The 19602-nt window shown below is 38.9% G+C and overlaps 1 protein-coding gene across 1 annotated transcript in view; it reads left to right on the top strand.

Moving 5' to 3' along the window:
• Positions 1 to 19602, top strand: part of ARNT2 (aryl hydrocarbon receptor nuclear translocator 2) — a 100525-nt gene that overhangs the window by 53247 nt on the left and 27676 nt on the right. Inside the window, exons 8-11 of the mRNA XM_077828006.1 lie at positions 7346 to 7422; positions 9357 to 9491; positions 10456 to 10530; positions 16387 to 16538. Of these exons, the coding sequence (XP_077684132.1) occupies positions 7346 to 7422; positions 9357 to 9491; positions 10456 to 10530; positions 16387 to 16538 (439 nt within the window). The remainder of the gene's footprint in view (positions 1 to 7345; positions 7423 to 9356; positions 9492 to 10455; positions 10531 to 16386; positions 16539 to 19602) is intronic.

Below are 19602 nucleotides of genomic sequence, written 5' to 3'. Positions count from 1 at the left end.
TCTCCAACACATTATCAACAATCTACAACCTATCCTGGAAAACGATCCCTCACCCTCCCAGACCTTGGGAGGCAGGCCAGTCCTCGCTTACAGACAGCCTCCCCAACCTGAAGCAAATACTCACCAGCAACTATACACCACAGAAACACTAAACCAGGAACCAATCCCTGTAGCAAACCTTGTTGCCTACTCTGTCCCCATATCTACTGTAGCGACACCATCAGAGGACCCAACCACATCAGCCACACCATCAGAGGCTCATTCACATCTACTAATGTTATATATGCCATCATGTGCCAGCAATTCCCCTCTGCCCTGTACATTGGCCAAACCGGACAGTCCCTACGTAAAAGAATAAATGGACACAAATCAGACATCAGGAATAGTAACATGCAAAAGCCAGTAGGAGAACACTTCAGTCTTCCTGGACATTCTATAACAGATTAGAAAGTAGCTATACTTGAACAAAAAAACTTCAAAAACAGACTTCAAAGAGAAACAGAAGAACTAAAATTCATTTGAAAATTTAACACCATTAATTTGGGCTTGAATAGGGACCGGGAGTGGCTAGCTTGTTACAAAAGCAGCTTTGCCTCTCCTGATACCTCCTCATCTGTTATTGGGAGTGGACTGTATCCACCCTGATCGAATTGGCCCTGTCAGCAGACTTGTGAGATAACTCCCTTCTCTTCATGTGCCAGTATATTTATATCTGCATCTGTAATTTTCACTCCATGCATCTGAAGAAGTGGGGTTTTTACCCATGAGAGCTTATGCTCAAATAAATCTGTTAGTCTTTGAGGTGCCACCAGACTCCTTGTTGTTTTTGTGGATACAGACTAACACGGCTACCCCCTGATACTTGACACCATGTAAAGTATAAAGGAAATTCTGATAACGAGACCTGCTTCTTCAGTTTTCATTCGAGCAAAGCTCGCTGCTCAAGTTAATGGGGTGTTTTATCTAAATAAGGACTGCAGGACTGACCCTCAAGTGTTGATTTCCAACATGAAATAACTATATTCTTCTTGTGCCTATATGTTCTGTCAGACCCCAAATCTTTTTTTTACTTTCAAAGAACAGTTAGACTTACATATTCTCTCAGGGTCAGACTGTCCCTAGCCCTTACATGGGTGTGGGAAGAGAAAAGGAGGTGTACCCACTGTACCCCACACAAGAGCTGGGGACTTCCGTAGTCCTTGCATGTGGGCACTTCCAGGAGAAGGCAAAGCTATGGCCCTACATCCACCCTCTTCACACTCTCTTGGAAAGGTGGCCAGGCACATTAGGAGGTGCAGGCTGTACAGTCCCAAAGTGTGGAGCAGCTTGCAAACTCCATGTGCTCTCTGGGGGTAGGGGGGAACATGGTAGTCCTAACTAGAGCTCCCCATGGGGCAATGCAGCACCACACCACCCCTAAACTGGGTAGGATCACAAAGTACATAACCTGGCCATCAGGCTTTGCTTCTGGGTAAGTAACTGTAGGGGAAATGCGGATCTGTTTTTAGGAGCAAGTGGAATATTGGCCTTGTGCAGACTGTCTGCACAGGGGGTGGATTTCTCAAAACTATTCATTTGTCAAAAACTAAATGAAAAAGTTGGTTTTGGAAAATCCAGACTCTCTTCCAGGGAGTTATATTATTTGCTTATTGTATGTGATGATGTTTTATTAAACAATGAAATACAGTGCTAAAATATTTTCAATATGGGGAAAAGACTCACTATTTTAAACTAGCTGAGTACCCATTCCAGACTTTGATCCTACATTTGTTTTGTCTGCTGCCAACTGGCTAGAAGAACCTGTGCTTCTGATTGCATGAGAAGTGTTGTAACTAATAACCAAACGTACAAAATATACCAATTCTACTTTTTTCCAATCTGTTATTTTAAAATTTAATTTAAAACAAGTATTTGCCTTTTTTCAATTAAAGCATCATATTCCTGGAAGCAAATGAGTTTTATGCAGTCCACGTGATGTTTTCGTAATAGTTTTATTCATCACATAGCAGTGGATGGAAATATTTAGTTGAGAGAAACTACAGTATGTCAGCATGTTATTGGTTTTGCAAAGAATAAATCAAATCCAAGGTCAATGTTTTTTCCAAAGGGAAACTACAGGGAAGTCATTGTCATCAGAAGGGTCAAATAGATGGGTACCTTAGGGCACTTGAAGATTGAAAATCCTAGTAAACAAAGTTTCAAATAATACAGAATTCTGTATTTCTTTTGGGTGATTTTTTTGTGGGGAGTTGTTTTGGTTTTGTCTTTAGCTTTTTGTCTTGCAATTATTGATTCATTTCTAGTCTTCCAAGTCAGACTTACAGTAACTGTTTAGCCACAAAATGCCAGAGTAGTTAGGTTATTTTAAAATTTTGGCCTGAATCAAAAAGTTTGTGCAAAACTGTTCCTTTTAACAAAACAAAAAATAGTTGCTTGAATACTCTTTACAGCACTGTAATTGTTAATGCTTATTAAAAAAATGACTCCCTCTTCTTTGGAATTTTTTACAAGTACTTCTTCCCCCGCGCCCCCCCCCCCCCATTTTAAGACCCACTGAAATTTTTTTTGGTCCTTATTTTTTGAGGACTTAGATTCCTGCATACTCCTATTCAAGAGGTATTATGATCTTTTAAAGTGCCATGCACATGAATGGTACTGTACAGGTAATAATAATTGATGGAGGTATAAAATAATGTGTAGCCATGCAATGGTACATCATGTACGTTTTAATTCCACTTTTATGAACAATCATAAAATATCTATTTTGCAGTTTAATATAGTTGCAGCAGTTCTCAAACTGTGGGTCAGGACAGGTAAAATGGGATCACTAGGGCCGGTTGAGACTTGCTGAGGCCCAGGGTCAAAGCCCAAGCCCGAGGGCTTCAGCCCTGGGCAGCAGGGCTCAGGTTACAGGCCCCCTGTCTGAGGCTGAAGCCCTTTGGCTTTAGATCCCTGGCCTGGGGAGGTGGGGCTTTGGTTTGGCCCACCTCTGGGGTGGCAGGGCGTGGGCGGGCTCAGGCTTCGGTCCCCCATCCTGGGGTCCTGTAGTAATTTTTGTTGTCAGAAGGGGGTCGTGGTACAACGAAGTTTGAGAACCCCTGATATAGTAAAACCACAAAATCCACAAAGTCATTATTCTGCACCTACACATACACATGGAGTACAGGATTGTGGGGTTGCAGAAGGACAGGAGATAATGGCATTCTGTTGTTAGGACCAAGTTGGAAATTCATCAGGGACTGTTTAGAAAGTCACTTCCTTATGTCCACTTAAACACATGCCTTTACCTTATGGGAAACTGCTTGTTAGCACACAGTGATACTGTTAAATTAAACATGGCCTCTGGTTGCACAGTGTTCTGTTTGTGGTTCATTTTCATGTTTAGCTCTGTTGATGTTAATCAGGATGTAACGTAGTGCTACATTTGTTTATTAGTAGTAGCGTATGTTTTGGTGTTGAGAAATAAAGTTTTCTACTGGCTACATGCAAGAATGCGAATAATGTGTTTTTATTCTGTTGATGTTATTAATAGGCCAGTTTCATAGCCTTTCTCCTGGGTACAAATTTTTGGAACGCTTTTGGAATTACTAATTTTTAGGCAACTGCAGATTCTAACAAATCACATTGTGTTAAGAGTTAGATGAAGTAATGATAGTACCAGTGCATAGATCTTGTTTACCTGTCCTTATGAAATCTAAGTACATTTAATAGGGAATATATTATAGGGGAAGTACAGATCCCCTACGCACATTCACCACAGTGTAAAATAGCATCTTTATAACCATCAGCAAGAGAATATGGAAAACAATTTCCATTCAGAACAAAAATAGGCTGCATGGAATCCTTCCAATAATAGCACCTAAATTACTTTGAGCAGGCAAGCAGGTAATCATTTTGGCATATTTTTTGCTCTAGAAGCTTTGGGAAGGGTTAGCAATTCACTGGGTCATGTACTGATTAATTCCAGGCAGTGAGATTTTTATGCATAGTGTGTCTTGTGGGATAACCCAGCTAATAAAGTTTCCACTGTGTTGCATGGACTTAATGTAATCCACCTCGCAAACAAAAAACAAAAAAAGTGAATTTTGGAACAACAGCTCCCCTGGCCAACCCTGAGCTCAGTGAGGAATGGCATTTCTTTGCTAGGTTTAATTCTGGAGATTGTTTATGTTGCTTTGGGTTTATTTGGGCAGTTGTGGACCTGAACCAAGTTCCAAAAAGGGAAAGTGTTATTGAACACATCAGCAAAAAGATTATGAGAAATGGAAACCATCCAGCTGCTTAGCTTTTGCCTTCTTTTGTGGTATATTGTGTCTTTAAGGAAACTGTAAGAAAGCTCAGTGAAACTGAAGGAAAATACCTTAAAAATGTTGGTTTTAGATTGAAAACACCATTATAAAAATGAGACCCTTCAGCTAACATTATCCAACCTGACGCCTAAATTTAAGAGCTTAAATACATATTTAGGCCAAAAATAAAAGTTGTCAGAGGAGCTAAGCGCACTTAAATCCCATTGAAGTCAGTGGGGAAAAGCGGGTCCTCAGCATCTCTGAAAATTAATCCCCTAAACACCTCAAGGCAGAGGTGCCTCATTATATTTTTAAAAGTATTGGCGGGGGGGCATGCAGCTCAAAATAAGTGACATTGTTGTATTAATAATAATTGTTGAGACCAATAGCTCCTCTTGCTATTTATATTTCTTTCTTTGTCCATCATGGCTTTTACATTTGTTTTTCCTGTATACAATTCTATTTTCAGATTATTGTTCACAGCATTATGGGGGAGAGGATAATGGATTGTGCTTAACATCTCTGCGGATTGCACACAATCCACAGGTGGACTACTTTTTGCATCTGTGAGGAAATACAGTGTGCACATGCAAAGGATTTTTATATGTTTTTGGAGCGTGGCCTCAACTAATAGACTGATTCCAGAATTTTATTTGTCAGTGTACAAAGCTTTAAGTACATATGCTTGGTCCTCCTTTTTCACGATGCAGTTACCTCCATTTTCACAACAAGTAGCCAGATTTTGTCCCTGTGTGTATTTTTAAGCTGCTTTATGCCTTCAGATGACGACTAAATTCAGTACTTGAGAAAGACTTCCACTGTGCATAAACACAGCAGTGAAAACAAAACCAAAAACCCTACACCATGCCTCCGTAGCTCTTTCTGTATTGGTGCTTTATTTTATCCTTGATGCATTCGTGTGTTAACGTCTTTCATTTATGTACAGAGATGAATATTCTTTAGGCAGCATGGGATGTGTAGTTGTAATAGAACAGAGAGTGTAATTATATTTGTTATAGTTGGTAGTCATATTTGTTCTACTAAAGGTATTACTTTTTAACTTAACTGTTTTATGGGCCTGATTCTTACTAACATTAAGACCCCTTTGAATTCCGAGAGTGTAAAGGGGCCTTGAAGGAGGTGTAACTGTAATTTATGTTCATGTTAAGAGTTCTCTACTTTGCCAGAGTTGTGTAAGGATCCTTAGTGAAAATGAGACTCAAATCGTGAATTATCCAGGGATCACCTTTTCCAAGTCTGCAAAATAAACAATTTATTTGAAAAATAGTATGGAACTCAATGTATTTTAAAACTCTATATTTAATGTGTGATTCCTTTAAAATTTACCCTTAAGTTCATATACTAGCTTGGACTGTGCATGGGTCAAAGGAAGTGTATGGCTTTTATGCAGGGACATCAAAGAGCTTTACATGTAAAGAAGCTCATTAAGGGCCAAATTAGGAACTTTGCATGCATTAAGAGGAAGGGCGCCACATTGGGTAGGAGATGTGGGTTCTATTCCCAGCTCTGCTTTTAACTTCTTGTATGAAGTGCTGTAGCCGTGTCAGTTCCTGGATATTAGAGACACAAGGTGGGTGAGATCATGTCTTTTATTGGACCAGCTTCTGCTGGTGAGAGAGACAAGCTTTCGAGCTACACAGTTCTGTCGCGCTCTCCTTCTCACCAACAGAAGTTGGTCCAATAAAAATTATTACCTCACCCACGTTGTCTCTTTAACTTGTGTAACTTTGGGCAAATCACTTTTGCCTCACTTTCACCGTCTGTTGAAGGGGAACAATAAATCTTTTTCTCTACTGTAAAGTTCCTTTGAAATCTACAGGTGAAATCAGAGCTAATTATAATTATCTGAGAGTCAGAATTTGGGCCTCGGAATGTAACCTTTGCTATGAGCAATGAACAAGATGACGACTGAGTACATTGCACAAAATGCTCATTATTTTCTTGCATATTCATTTATAGTTTACTATATCTTATAACTGTGGGAAAGTGGAAAATACTGTGTAATGTTCAAAAACTGTGTGATCAAATAACACTTCTTATTAGTAGGAACAGTTTATCTGGAAAACCTCGTCACTAAAATTACCAGTGTTTTTAGGGTTTTTATCCCATGTGCATCATGTTTAAAAAGCTATATCTGGCTCTCCTCTAAACAGTTCAAGATTCCTTGCAGTGTGATTGACTTGTATTAGGAAGTATAAATGTCAGAGGATAATAATCTCTAAACATGATTGTTGCTTCATAACCGGTAGATGACTTTGCAATTAACTTCACTAACACATTAAACTGCTTTTTAAGTAATTCATTCTCTGTTGTGTCTTAATGCCAAGAAACATTGGGAAGAGAGCTTGTAAATAGTTTAAAATAAATCAACTGTGTTACCAATAGAAGAGTTTTTCTAAAATGTATCACAGGAAGTGGATAACTCAAAACTTAGATTGAGAAATCTGCTTACTAAAGGCTTAACCGAATAATATCTAAACAACACTCATGTAAAGAGCATTTCTGTTTGTGTAACACGAGTGGAAAATAGCCTACCCGTATGCTTTGATTTTATTCACGTCTGTAATAGTTAATCCCATTGAAAAACTGAAAACAAATAGAGTTTAATGAAATCCCTATGTTTTTCAATCTCCTGTTTCCTTTTAGCATAACAAAGTATGCTGGATATTTTATAATAAAGGAAACGAATCCATTTAATTCAAAGGCAAGTGACCAGTCTAAATGTTGAAGTTGGTGTGTAATCCACATTGTACCTTTCTTTTAAAGCTGATATTTGGTGTATGCTATACCAAAGAAAAATGCATAAATTACATCTTGCAGTAATAACCTGAAAAGAAATATTACTCAAAATATCATTGCCGGCATCAGAGTCTAGCGGCTGTTGTGTATGTTTCCCTTTGTCTAACTGAAGCCAGAAGATAGTGACTAGTTTTGTTTGTGAAATTGAAACCATCTATGAAAAATGGCAAGTGATTCTGTTTTTTCACCTTTCCTAGCAGTAACAATGGTGTTGTTGTTGTTGTTGTTTATTTTAGGAATGACTATACCAGAAGAAGATACAGATGTGGGTCAAGGTAGCAAATATTGCCTTGTGGCAATAGGGAGGCTTCAGGTAAAGACGCTCCTTTATTACATCCACTGCTGCTGAAAATGTTAGTCAATGTTGTAGTACAGTTTTATATCAGATTCTGACAGGGTCTGGTTAGAAGATTAGGGTCTGTACCATGCCACAAAAAGCACAAGGCTATGGTGTCTGTGCCCAGTCAAGTGACTCACTTGGAGTTGGATGGGCTGCAGAAATGATTATTTCTGGAAGTTTCCTGGGTACCTGACGAGGGAAACATCAGGGGGTGGAAATTATTGTGAATAGATTTTCTCCAGTTGCTGATTTAAAAGGCTAATTAACTGGCTGGAAAACCTGTAGTTGCAAAGGCTCGTATGAAAACAATAAAATTAATGCAGTCAAGAGGGCCTAAGTACTTAAATGCTTTACAAAGCATAACTACACACACAAACACTTAATATTGCTGAAATATTATATGGCAGATCCATGCACAGAAGTCCATTGAAAGTAGTGTAAATAAGATTTTACATCTCATTTGATCAAAACATCCAAATTTGAGGCATTCTATGTGTACTGTATTTTTCCTCCCTTCATCCTTTGCTAATGGAGTCCTAGTGGATCAGAGTTTTGATCTGGAGCTGGAGTAGCAGTGGTGAACCTTTTCAATCATAATAAGGAAGCCATTTTTATGTTCCTGTCTGGGAATCATGCCATTAGTAAAAACGTTTGATCCTAATGCATGGTTTCTTGTTGGCCTTCACTCATGCCCATCTGTTAGGATGGCATTGTTCACTCTTAATGGCAGAATGACAGTGTCATTGGAGTGTAGCTGCCAAACCAATATCCTTTCAGATGAGCATCATACTGGAAACGTTACCGCTTCTGCAAATAGTGTCTCCTGTGTGATGCAATATTTTTGTGGCATTGCTATGACATTTTTCACTTAATCACACTTATGTTCAAAGATAAAATACCTAAGTGGTGGACAGAAGGAAATTACGGAGTTTGCAGATGTTACAGCTGCCAAAATAGACTCTTGCCCAGAAATCCCATTAATAACTTGTGGAGCATCAAAACATCTGTTCCATAAGAGAATAGCCAGCAGGCCCTCTGTGAGTGAAGGCAAGGTCAAGCAAGCAGTGGCTCAGGGGACAAGTTTAATCACAAAGAAATCAAGGTGTACAAATTTTAGAACTGTGCACTCCAAACAGTAAGCCATAAAGTGACAGCTAATCACCTCCTGCTCTATTAACTGGTGTTTTGATGCTATTGTGCTACAGAGCAGAGAGCAAAAAGAGATTTTGTACAGATTGCCTTGTGCCTCTTTAACAGATTGCCTTGTGCCTCTGGTTGTTTAGGATGAAAGAGAAAGTCAAAGCAAAGACTTTTCTCACTCTTAGCCCATGTAGAAATGGATAGAAGTAGATTAACTTGGCTGGCTGCATAGATCTCAAGTAGGAACCTGGAAATGTTTCATTCTTTCTGAAGAACCTTGATGAAAATTTACAGAAAATCTCTGTTTTTCTTTCAACGGTGATATCTGCTGTGCTAGCATTATGCCCTTAACGTTATGTCTGTGCTGAAAGTGAAGGTGTGATTGTAGCATGGGGAGGAATACCTGTGCTACAATCACACCTCTTGCAGTGTAGACATACCCTAAGAGTCCAATGGGAGAGACCTATGTCACAGTTCTTTGGGAACTTACTTGAGTTAGCTGTTAGAACCTTCTTTGTGAGGCATCTTCGATGGGCTTGTTTTCGTATTGTTCGGTGAGTCCAGTGTGCATGTAATGGAGCTATGTTTTTGTGCTGTGGACTAGACTGAAGCCATTTCAGTTTCATTTTATTTGTGTCCTTGTTTTCTTTATGAACCCTTTAAATAGTTGACAATAAACAGATTGTGTTGTTTTAAATGAAAAAGCAACCTCTACTTATGGTGACTGTTCCTTTTCCGAATAATATTTATCTGATTGTTTGTCCTAGGTAACTAGCTCACCTGTGTGCATGGACATGAATGGAATGTCTGTTCCTACCGAGTTCTTGTCTAGACACAACTCCGATGGAATAATCACATTTGTTGATCCAAGATGTATCAGTGTGATTGGCTACCAACCACAGGTCAGTTGCTAGTTTTAAAACTGAGAGATTGGTGAGAACTAATTAAGGAAATTCTCTCTCTGTGTTTGCAAATAAAAACGTAACTTCCAAAAGATGCAACAGTTCAGCTGATCTCCAGCTGTCTGTATTCTATACCTTATCACAGTCTGATGTTGTGTCATTTATTTTGCCATACTGTGCACACGTCCTTAGAATTAAGAGCTTTCCCCTTAATTACAGGGGATTTCATTGTATCCTTTTTGGATTCATTGGTTTTTAGCACTGAACTGGTTCAAATCCTAGGCAGCTTTCAAATTTTATTTTTCAAATTAAGACATTTCTCTTAAAGCAATATAAATTCTGCTTTGAGAGATTGTTACAGTTGTCGATTTTAACTTCTCTACCAGTTTATCGAACAACAAGCAGACGTCCATTATGAAGCTTATTTTCCTTGAGGCTCATGTCTGCTCCTTTGAATAAATATTAAGGTAATATAATTGGATACTAAATGAGCTCTATGTGATGGCTTTCTCACAGATAACAGCATGTTATCTTTTAATCTCAAAGAAAATAGTTTCCATATGTAAACAATTGTTCGCAGGCAAGACATTTTGTCCTTATCTGATCAATTTACTTTCATATTGATTTGAATTAGCTTTACTGTAAATTTATCAAACAAAACAGTATATTAAAGTGAATGTAGCTGGATTAATAGAGGATTTCAGTGTCCTCAGGGCTATCAACCTGGCACCTTTTAACAAGCATTAAAAATTCACTTAAAACTGTTTTTAAAGGAAAGATATATGTCTTTGCAACAGCCTAAAGGCAATGTAGGGCACCAATCCTGCAAACCCTCGCTCAGGTGAGTAGTTCAATTGAAGGTAATGTGACTATGTGTGTGAGCAAGGATTACTCTCTAAACTAAAACCTTGTAGGATCAGCACACAGGTTTGTATTTTCACAGTTTTATATTGTGTTTTACTAGGATCTTCTGGGAAAAGACATTTTAGAATTCTGCCATCCGGAAGATCAAAGCCATTTGAGAGAGAGTTTCCAACAGGTACTGTCCTACATTTTTTTTTTCTAGTTTCTATGCAGAACCTAACATTTCTCAATACCAGGGGTCAGGTCTGATATCTACAAGTTGAGGGTGAATCTCATGGGGTAATTCCTATTAATATTAATGTCTGTAAATCCAGTAGTTTAAACTGGATTATACATACATCTTCAAGGTGCTATATTTTCAGAAAAATAGCATTGTTTTACATGTTCTTTTCATTCTTATTTCTAAAATATAAATGAATATTCAGGGCATGTTTAGAGCCATAGTGTGGCTCCGGACTTGCCTGCCTAGAGCCCACTGACGTCAATGGGTACCACAAGGGGTTGGTTGTCTTCAGCAAGAATATGGTATTTTGAGTTGAAACCGGCTCCATTCCCGTGGTGTTTTTTTTTTTTTTTTAAACCAAATATTTAAGAGGAAAACATTAAAACAGCAAATCAGAAACAGATACAGGCGCACACGCATCCAGAGAGAGGAATTGTCACATACACTCAGGGCTGGCCTAACTCCGGTCCCAACTGGGAATGTTACCATTGACTTCTACGGGAATACACACAGGCCAGCGCTGAGTGCTTTTGAAAATCCCATCTGTAATAGATCCTGTGGTCTAAATTCTCCACTGGTGTAAATTGGCACCACTCCATAAACTTCAGTGGAACTGTCCCAGTTTTACCCAGCTATGAATTTGGCCCTGTATAAATCATTTAAAGAAATTAAATACAGAATAAAGTAATAAAAGGCACACAACATATGGAATAGGTTCTCAGTCTGGATTCAGGTTAGCCGTGGATTTATATAGATGATTATCTATTTAAAGCATGGCACAAAACTAATTAAACCCCATAAAACCTGTATGAGGAAGATAATTCATACAATATTATTCCCATTTTATAAACTGTAAATCTGCAACTCAGAGATTATGTCTGTGCTGCAATCAGGAGTGTGATTGCAGCATGTGTAGATATACCTGGGCTAGCTTTGATCTAGCGAGCTTGCTAAAAACAGCTGAGAAGTTCCAGCATCATGGGCTAGCCTCCCAAGTACAAGCCTGCCCAGGACCTTGGGTACATACTTGGATGGCTAGCCCATGCTGCTGCTTGTGCTGCTGCAGTTTCTCTGCTATTTTTAGCAAGCGAGCTAGATCAAAGCTATCTTGGGTGTGTCTACACATACTGTAAACAGCCGCACATCTTGACTGCAGTGTAAGCATATCCCGAGACACCCAATCTAGCTGCTATGGAAGTTAATGAATAGGCACTCAGTGACTTCAGTGGGAGTTAGATCAGGCCAAAAGGGTCTCCTGATGCTGCACTGTTGAAGTCAGTGGGAGTTCTGTCATTGACTCCATTGACTCCATGTGCTTATGGTTATTCATTAGTTTCAAGTATTTTGATGGATCAAGGCCTAAGTGTCTTGTTCCGGGTTCACACAGCAAGCTGTTGGAAGAGCCAGAGATTAAAAGTGTGGAGTTACAGGCCTTGCATCCCAGGTTCAATCCACTAAATCATTTTGCCTCTATCTTCGGTGGAGAATTCCTTCTTTGAATATTCAGTACAGTAGCAATGCAATCCAGGCTATTTCCATCAATGACTAAAAGACAATTAAACAAGTTATCTGTACACCAGATGGTTTTCATTTCCGAAGAATCTTTTTGTTTTTTGATAGAGGTTAAACATTAGCTTTGAATCTTCTTGTGTTATCGTGTTTGTGTGCACTGTTTTAAGACAGTTCAGGTTTTTCCCACCAAAGACTTCCATGCTTTATATATTATTACAAAGTTAATATTTGCTTATTTCAGATCGCAGAGCAATAGATCATTACAGTTTGTTTTGTTATTGGTAGTTTGGCCTTAAGAATTTTTTTTATTAAAATGGTAACTGTTATTTCCAGTGAACTTTGTTTAAAATCCTCGGTAAAGTTGACATTTTTAAATTGCTGATGCTGTCAAAAGCAGGTTGGTGCATAGCAGAGTCAGAGGGATTTGCAGTTGTTGGTTGATTGCCAGAATCCATCTCAGAGCCTTTACTTCCTTGAGAAGATAAATTCATTCATCAGGGTGGGAAAATTAAGCCAGAATGATATGTTCTCAAGGCCAAGAACAACAAATAGAGTTCTGTATCAGAAGGTTCCAGAGGACAGCTATCTAATATCCACTAGGAAAACGTTCAGAATGGACGCTAACACAAGTTCTGTATTCTTTACAGTGGGTGTGGTGGTAGAACATTTGTTGATAAAAGGATATGGTTTATTGGATTGAAACTACAAAAGGATGTATTTTAAGTAAAACATTAACCCTGAACTTTCAGTAGGATGAATAGGTTTTATTGTTCTGGGCATAGTCAGTAGGATGAATAGGTTTTATTATTCTGGGCATTACTGAAGTTTGTGTCTCTTCTTTATGTTCTGTCTATGTAACCTGGGATCCAGTGGATCAATTAAAAATAGAACTTTTTGAAAAGGTCAGATTAGAGCAATTCTCTTCTGCAACTGCTTGTCAGCAGCTACATGGAGTAAACACCAGGTTTCTTCCAGGATAACTCCTGTTAGCAGAGTCAGGCTACAGACTACTAATAAACAGACCAATCCGAATGGGTGAGGATTAGGATTCCGCTATGGAGTGCAGCGTTTATTTGCACAGAATCTTCTCCTTCCTTCCTGAGGCATTACATGACCTAGCCTGCTGTAAAACAGCAGAAACTAATTGCATGTGGCCCAGGTAAGTTTCAGCTGAATGCCTTAGCCAGATCTCAAGAAACATAACATTTCTTCTGAATTAGACCCAGACCATCAGATAATGGACAAGACATAACATGATCACAGTGTAGCTATGTGAGGAAAGGTTCTTTAGACCAGGGGTTCTCAACCTTTTCCTTTCTGAGTCCGCCGCCCGCGCCCACCCCCCCCCACCGCCTCCAACATGCTATAAAAATTCCACAGCCCAGCTTTGCCACAACTGTTTTTCTGCATATAAAAGCCAGAGCCCCATGCCACAGGGGGCATCGCAAAGCTAAGTTGCCCAGGCTTTGACTTCAGTCCCACGTGGTGAGGCTCAGAGCCCCAAGCTGCAGTCCTGTGTGGTAGGGCTTTGGCTTTCTGCGCTGGGCCCTAGCGAGTCTAACGCCAGCCCTGCTTGGTGGCCCCCCTGAAACCTGATCACAGCCCCCCAGGGGGCCCCGGACCCCTGGTTGAGAACCACTGCTTTAGACCTTATTTGTCTAGTTTATTTCTGTTTAAAAGTCAGTTGTACATGTCACATTGAGAGATGGGCCCAAGCCAAAAATTTGGATCCAGATCCGAGCTTTCGAGAGAGTTCATGGGGTTGGGATCTGGGATCTGATGATCCATTCTGGGATCATCTGTTGTTTCATCATCAAAGCCTCATTGTGTCCCCTGTAGGACAAAGTTCCACTCTTGTGACAAATTCTTCCTTTATTACACACACACACACAACTACCACTGACTTCAGTGGAACTTGTGCAATCAAGGGTAGAATTTGGTCCTATATTACCAAACATCCCAATTCTGGTTTAGATATAAGCATGTAGGCCCTACAAACTATTAACTTGTTACTCTGTCTTCATCACAAATGCCTTAAGTTGTATTATAATAGAGCACGTATTCGTGGTGGTCGTTCCACTATAAGCATAGCCTGTCTTCCACCCCTCCTCCTTGTGAAATTGTTGGCACATTACCATGCCAATTATTCAGTCTTAGAGATGTCTTTTGTCTTGATTTATTGTTTTGCCTGTTTGTTTGTTTCCAAGTCTCGTCATAAGATGCAAGTCGTACCAAAACCCAGAGAAGCTATATTTCTTCTTCGAGCAGTTGCAGACATATTTTCCTCTCAGTTGTTCATGCCTAGCACACCAGAGACAGACATTTTCCCCTGCAGCAGTACCAGTCGGGGCAGTGTGCTCACCCTATACCTCCTCGTGTTTTTTTGTCTCTGTCTTTCACTTTTCTGTGATTATTTTATCTTGTCCCCGTCACGTCCTTCCTGTCTTTTTCTGGATCTTCAGTTAAACGTTTTCCTCTCTGTAGTTTTTGTTCTTAGTGCTGGATTTCTTACTCAAGGGTTTTCTTGGTAAAGTTTTGTAATGTTCTTCCTGATTTCTAATCTCAGCTTTATTTTTATTACTTTGTGCAGGTTTAAAGAGTACATTTTATTTCTGCATTCAAATCTCGTTTGTTTCTTTTTCCGCCCTCTGGAAATAGCCTCACCTGTTTAGTGGGGTGACTGTGGAATTTCATCATCTTTATCCTGGCCAATATTTTCCTGCCAGTGCTTATTCATGAGATCAGTGTTTGAATTCTTCCTCTTGGGATTTCTTCAAAGCTCTTAATCATTTATTGGAGAATTGTTATGTTATATGGGAGTTTAAAAAGCTGGATAAATTCAGTGCTGTTCTATACCACTTTTTTTTTCTTTCTTTCTTTGTAAAAATGATGGTACAATGGAGACAAAACCTGAAATAAACTAATATTTTTTTTGCCTACCTATATGCAGGGAAGAGATAATAAGAAATAGGCAAAATTTAAAAACATTCACTATCACTGCTAAGAACAAGTGAAAGAAAGTCCAACGGAAGATTTGGCTATACAAGGAATACAGGAGCAGAGCCAGATCCTCGGACCCAGCTAATGAGCAGAACAAAGGAGACTTAAAAATGCCCTAAAGTTCAGTTGACTTCAGTTGATTTTCCAGCTTAAAAAGTGACCAAAGGCCCTGTGGCTATGTGTTCATAAGTCCCTGTGGTATGCTCTTTCTCGGTGCTCAAGGATTTACGCATGTGACTTCTTCACATGTTGAGATAAGAATGGGCGCTTCTTGAGAGAGGGAATAGATTTTTGAAGAACCTTATATTTGTGTGGTGATGTTCATAGGTATTGCAAGAGGGATTATATAATGTGTTTGGAGCCTATAGATAGATTGTGTCCGAACACGTGAACATGAGAACAAAGAATCTTCCAACCCCGAAGATAGGCAGATATGACTTGACTGTCCAGACATCAAAAGACATGACTGTAATGAACAGTTGTATGAGCTCCAGCTGCTTTGACTGTGCTGTCTTTTAAAAACATCCAAGGAGAAAGGATGTAGCCTAAGGATATATTGATAGACTTTACCCAGGGGGATATGGGAGGTGGACATTCAGGAATTTAAATGGCCATAGACACACATTCAGACAGAGGTGCTTCAGAATCAGATGCTTTGGCATGCCACGGCTGACAGAAAATTTTAAACATTGCAATGGAAGCGTGTCTGAGTTCTAGCATGTTTGAAGAAAAGCAAATTACATTTCCTAAGTATCCCTTCCTCAGAGTTTTTGCTTAGCTGTGATGCTAAAGTGTGAGTGGTGCAGTGCAAATATAACAGGTAGCCATGCAGCCAAGTGGAATTGTAAGTAGTCAGACAACCTAATGAAAATTAATGTTTTCTCTTGGCATTTGTTTTGTACATTTTGTAAAGTTTGTTTTCTGATTATTTCTAAACATTCATCTGATAAAAGATGCTGTGGTTTTATTTCTCTCATAATATATTTTGATATATGTTCCACGTTAAAGCCTTGTTGTAATGCCTTCCCACTGGGATAAAGACACAGTCCATTGGTCTTTATATGTAAATTGGAAGAGATTATTTTGTAATCCAGGACATGTCAGTTTTGTCCTTAGAGGCTAATTGAAAATACAGAATGGATTTGGGTTGTTGGGTTTATATAAAGAATACATCCAAATTGCATCTGTATCTTTGCACAGTTTCAGTATGAAATCTACTAGTTATTGGTGGTGTATTATTTGTTTCTACATCAGGTATCAGTCAGCTGTCTCTAACCTTTACAAAAACTTTTTTAGGTTGTTAAACTGAAGGGCCAAGTCCTGTCAGTGATGTATCGTTTTCGTACCAAAAACCGGGAGTGGATGTTGATCAGGACCAGCAGCTTCACTTTTCAGAATCCTTATTCTGATGAGATTGAATACATCATTTGCACCAACACTAACGTTAAGTATGTGCTTTTCATGGAGTTTGAAATGCTTTTTTTTTAAAGAATTTAATCTAAAAACATGCGGTTAAAACCAATGTAAAAACTCAAGGTCAGGTTCTCGTGGTGGCTTATTTCCAGTTGCATTCATTTATCCTTACCCCCAAACTATAGTCGGGTTGTCTACAATACAAGTTCTCACAAATAAATGTTTCTGTTTAACATATATTGCCATATATTATGTGTCATTAGCACATGGGTGCAGCACAGATTAAAACAAATAACTATAACTCATGAAATCAGAAAAGCCCAACAGGCTTGATCCAGCCTCCATTGAAGGCTAGGACAAGGCCTCCAGCAGCACAATATCTGCCAAGAGCAGGATAGCTTAGAGAATTAATAATAAGGGTTGGCGATTTTCACCTCTTGGTATCTAGTCCAAATCCAGTTCAATTCAGTTGTGAGACTGGAGAAAAGTTAGCCCAGTTCATAAGCCCAAAGGGAAAGCTGCAGAGTTGCTTAAAGGAATGGCAAGCTCACATAAACAAGTTTCCTGCCTCTTGTGTGCTATAACTGTGTACATGTCCTAGACCTGTTCCTCCTCTCCTTGACTCATCCCTATGACCTTGCAGCCAGTGGCAGTTTGCTAGAGTAACTCCTGAACGGACCATGGTAGGAGAAGACTGGCACTTATTTGGTGTTGCGGGTAAAGGTTACAAAGATGAACAGCTCCTTTGATTGTTTTATTTGGCAGGCTCACATCAGCAGCTTATGTTAGGTTGGCATCTTAATGCCTCCCCAGTCCTTTAGAGCCATGTGCTCAAATAACTGTGAGTCTAAATTATTCTGGGCACAAGCTGTGACTATACCCATGAGAGAGGTTTAAGATGTTTAATCCCCAAACTGGTATTGTAGAGCTGCTTCCAAAGAAGTTCTAAGAATCCAGTGCAGCCTAATTCACCGCATAACCTCATAACACAGACTATCAGAGCCAGCAGCTGCAGAAGCTAATGTGAGATGTTTTCTTCTGTTATGGATCTTTTCCCAACAAAATAATAATCTGATATTTTAAAAAGTGCTTTGGACTAAGCTGGGTGGGTTTTTTTTAACAAGTTTAAAACTCAAAGGGAAAGTTGAGATCTATGTTACAGTCCTGTTAGAATGTGTTATGGAGATCTCAAACAGGCACTTAACTAATGTAGATGGGCACTGATAATTTCACTATCACAACCAACTCTCCTCTGGCTTTGCATTTTATAAAAATGGTAAGTGTTCTTCCTCTGTTTCAACTATCACCCTATATTCTATTTTGTTGCTTAGGAGAGCGTTTTGACAATGACACAGACTTGGACACTAAGGGTCACTTGAAACCCAGCCTCACCCTCAATATGCCCATTTTTGCATATCCTACCTGTTAGCCTATGCACCAGAGTTTATAAGGCTTGTAACTTGGTTATGAGTTAAACTCCCACAGTGCCCTGGGAATCATGCTGAGAAGAAAAAATCTAGTTTGCTAAGAATTACCAGAAAGATGTAACCTTTACAAGAATTGTTCAGGAAAGAATACTGTTTTTGTAGTGTCCTAACAAACAACTATAATGTTCGCTTAAGTCAGCAAAAATCTGATGTGCCAGACAGATAAACAGATGTTCAAATGTCCTGGAAATTTATGGGCAAAAATAATGTTGTTTAAAAATAAATTCCTCTGTGAAAAAAGAGGACATAAGTTACAGTGAAAATATACAAAGTCCTATAAATGTACCAAATTGTAAGCTAACTTCAGAACGATGTCAAACAGTGTAAGTTGTTTGTGATCAGGCTGCAAAAGGATTTTTTTTACAGATTGAGGTATGCACTGTTCTGCTATGCACTAACCTAACACTACTTAAAATAAATGGTTAGAATTGGCTCTGAGGTCTCTTTTTAGTTGCCAACTAAAACCCTTATTGGTAACATATCAACCGTGCCTGAAAAAAAGGACATTCTACCCATTTGGAGCAAATAAATATTGTTTATTGAAATCAGGGGGCTGGTTATTCAGCTGCCTCATTTGCACACCCAAATATTTATGTATGGGGGTGGAAAAGATGCACACCCATACTTTTGCACGTAATCATTTGCATACATAAAAACAAGCGTGCAAAATTAGAGACAATTGCTGATAACTGGATGCCAACTGAAATAATTGGCTTTTATTTCCAGAGTCCAGAGATCTAAATTTTGACCTATAAATTAAGTAGTGTTGACTATTGTGCCATATTTTCCTTTTCAAGATACCTTGGCTCCCTAGCACAGACTGGGATGAATAAAATTGTGCTAGTATCTGGATCCTGTCATATCTATCCTTACTTGGTTTTAAAAACAAACCAGAGATGTTTCCCTAATAAGGAGATTGGATGCTGTTAGTTCGACAGATGGTATTTCCACGTTATTTCTTATACAAAATGAAATTGCTAAATATGTTTTGCCTTCCCTCCTTCTTTGGAGAGCTGTGACACAATAAAAAAAAGTCTGTTGGTTTGGGTTTTTTTTTAAAAAAAAAAAAGCTTGTAAATTTAAGTACTAGATTAGAAGGAACAGAACATCTATCTAGGTTGTGTTCAACTGACTTATTTTTTCTTTTCCCATTTCCTCTCTTCTTCCTACACACATGCACAGTGCAATTCTTACTGTTATGGCTCACTAGCTATTGCTATGCTTCACCTGTGTATGGATATATTATTTTCTGGATACTTTGGGGAAGAATCTCAGCTTGAGTAAATAGTCACAGCTCTACCGACTTCCGCTCCCTTGCCATTTGTGTATGTATATGACGCTCACCTTCTGAAGGGCAGCTTTTCAGAATTAGCCTCTGATTTGCATGCCCATTTTTTGCATGTCTAATTGTAACTGAATCAGTGGAGGTTCATCTCTTGCATGCACAGATGGTTAATTTGCAAATGGACACTGGGCCCAACAGGCTGATTTACTTGAAGACACAGGGGGTGCATATTCTCTTTTACAGATGCAGTCAACTGTGTATGCAAAATCAGAAACAGGTTTTGATTTGTGTATACATTTTATAATGCATCTAGCACCATAGTATATT

The sequence above is a fragment of the Eretmochelys imbricata genome, chromosome 10 (assembly GCF_965152235.1).
Source record: "Eretmochelys imbricata isolate rEreImb1 chromosome 10, rEreImb1.hap1, whole genome shotgun sequence".
In the NCBI taxonomy this organism is placed as follows: Eukaryota; Metazoa; Chordata; order Testudines; family Cheloniidae; genus Eretmochelys; species Eretmochelys imbricata.
Note: the sequence above shows the minus strand (reverse complement) of the source record. Positions and strands in the feature narration are given on the sequence as shown.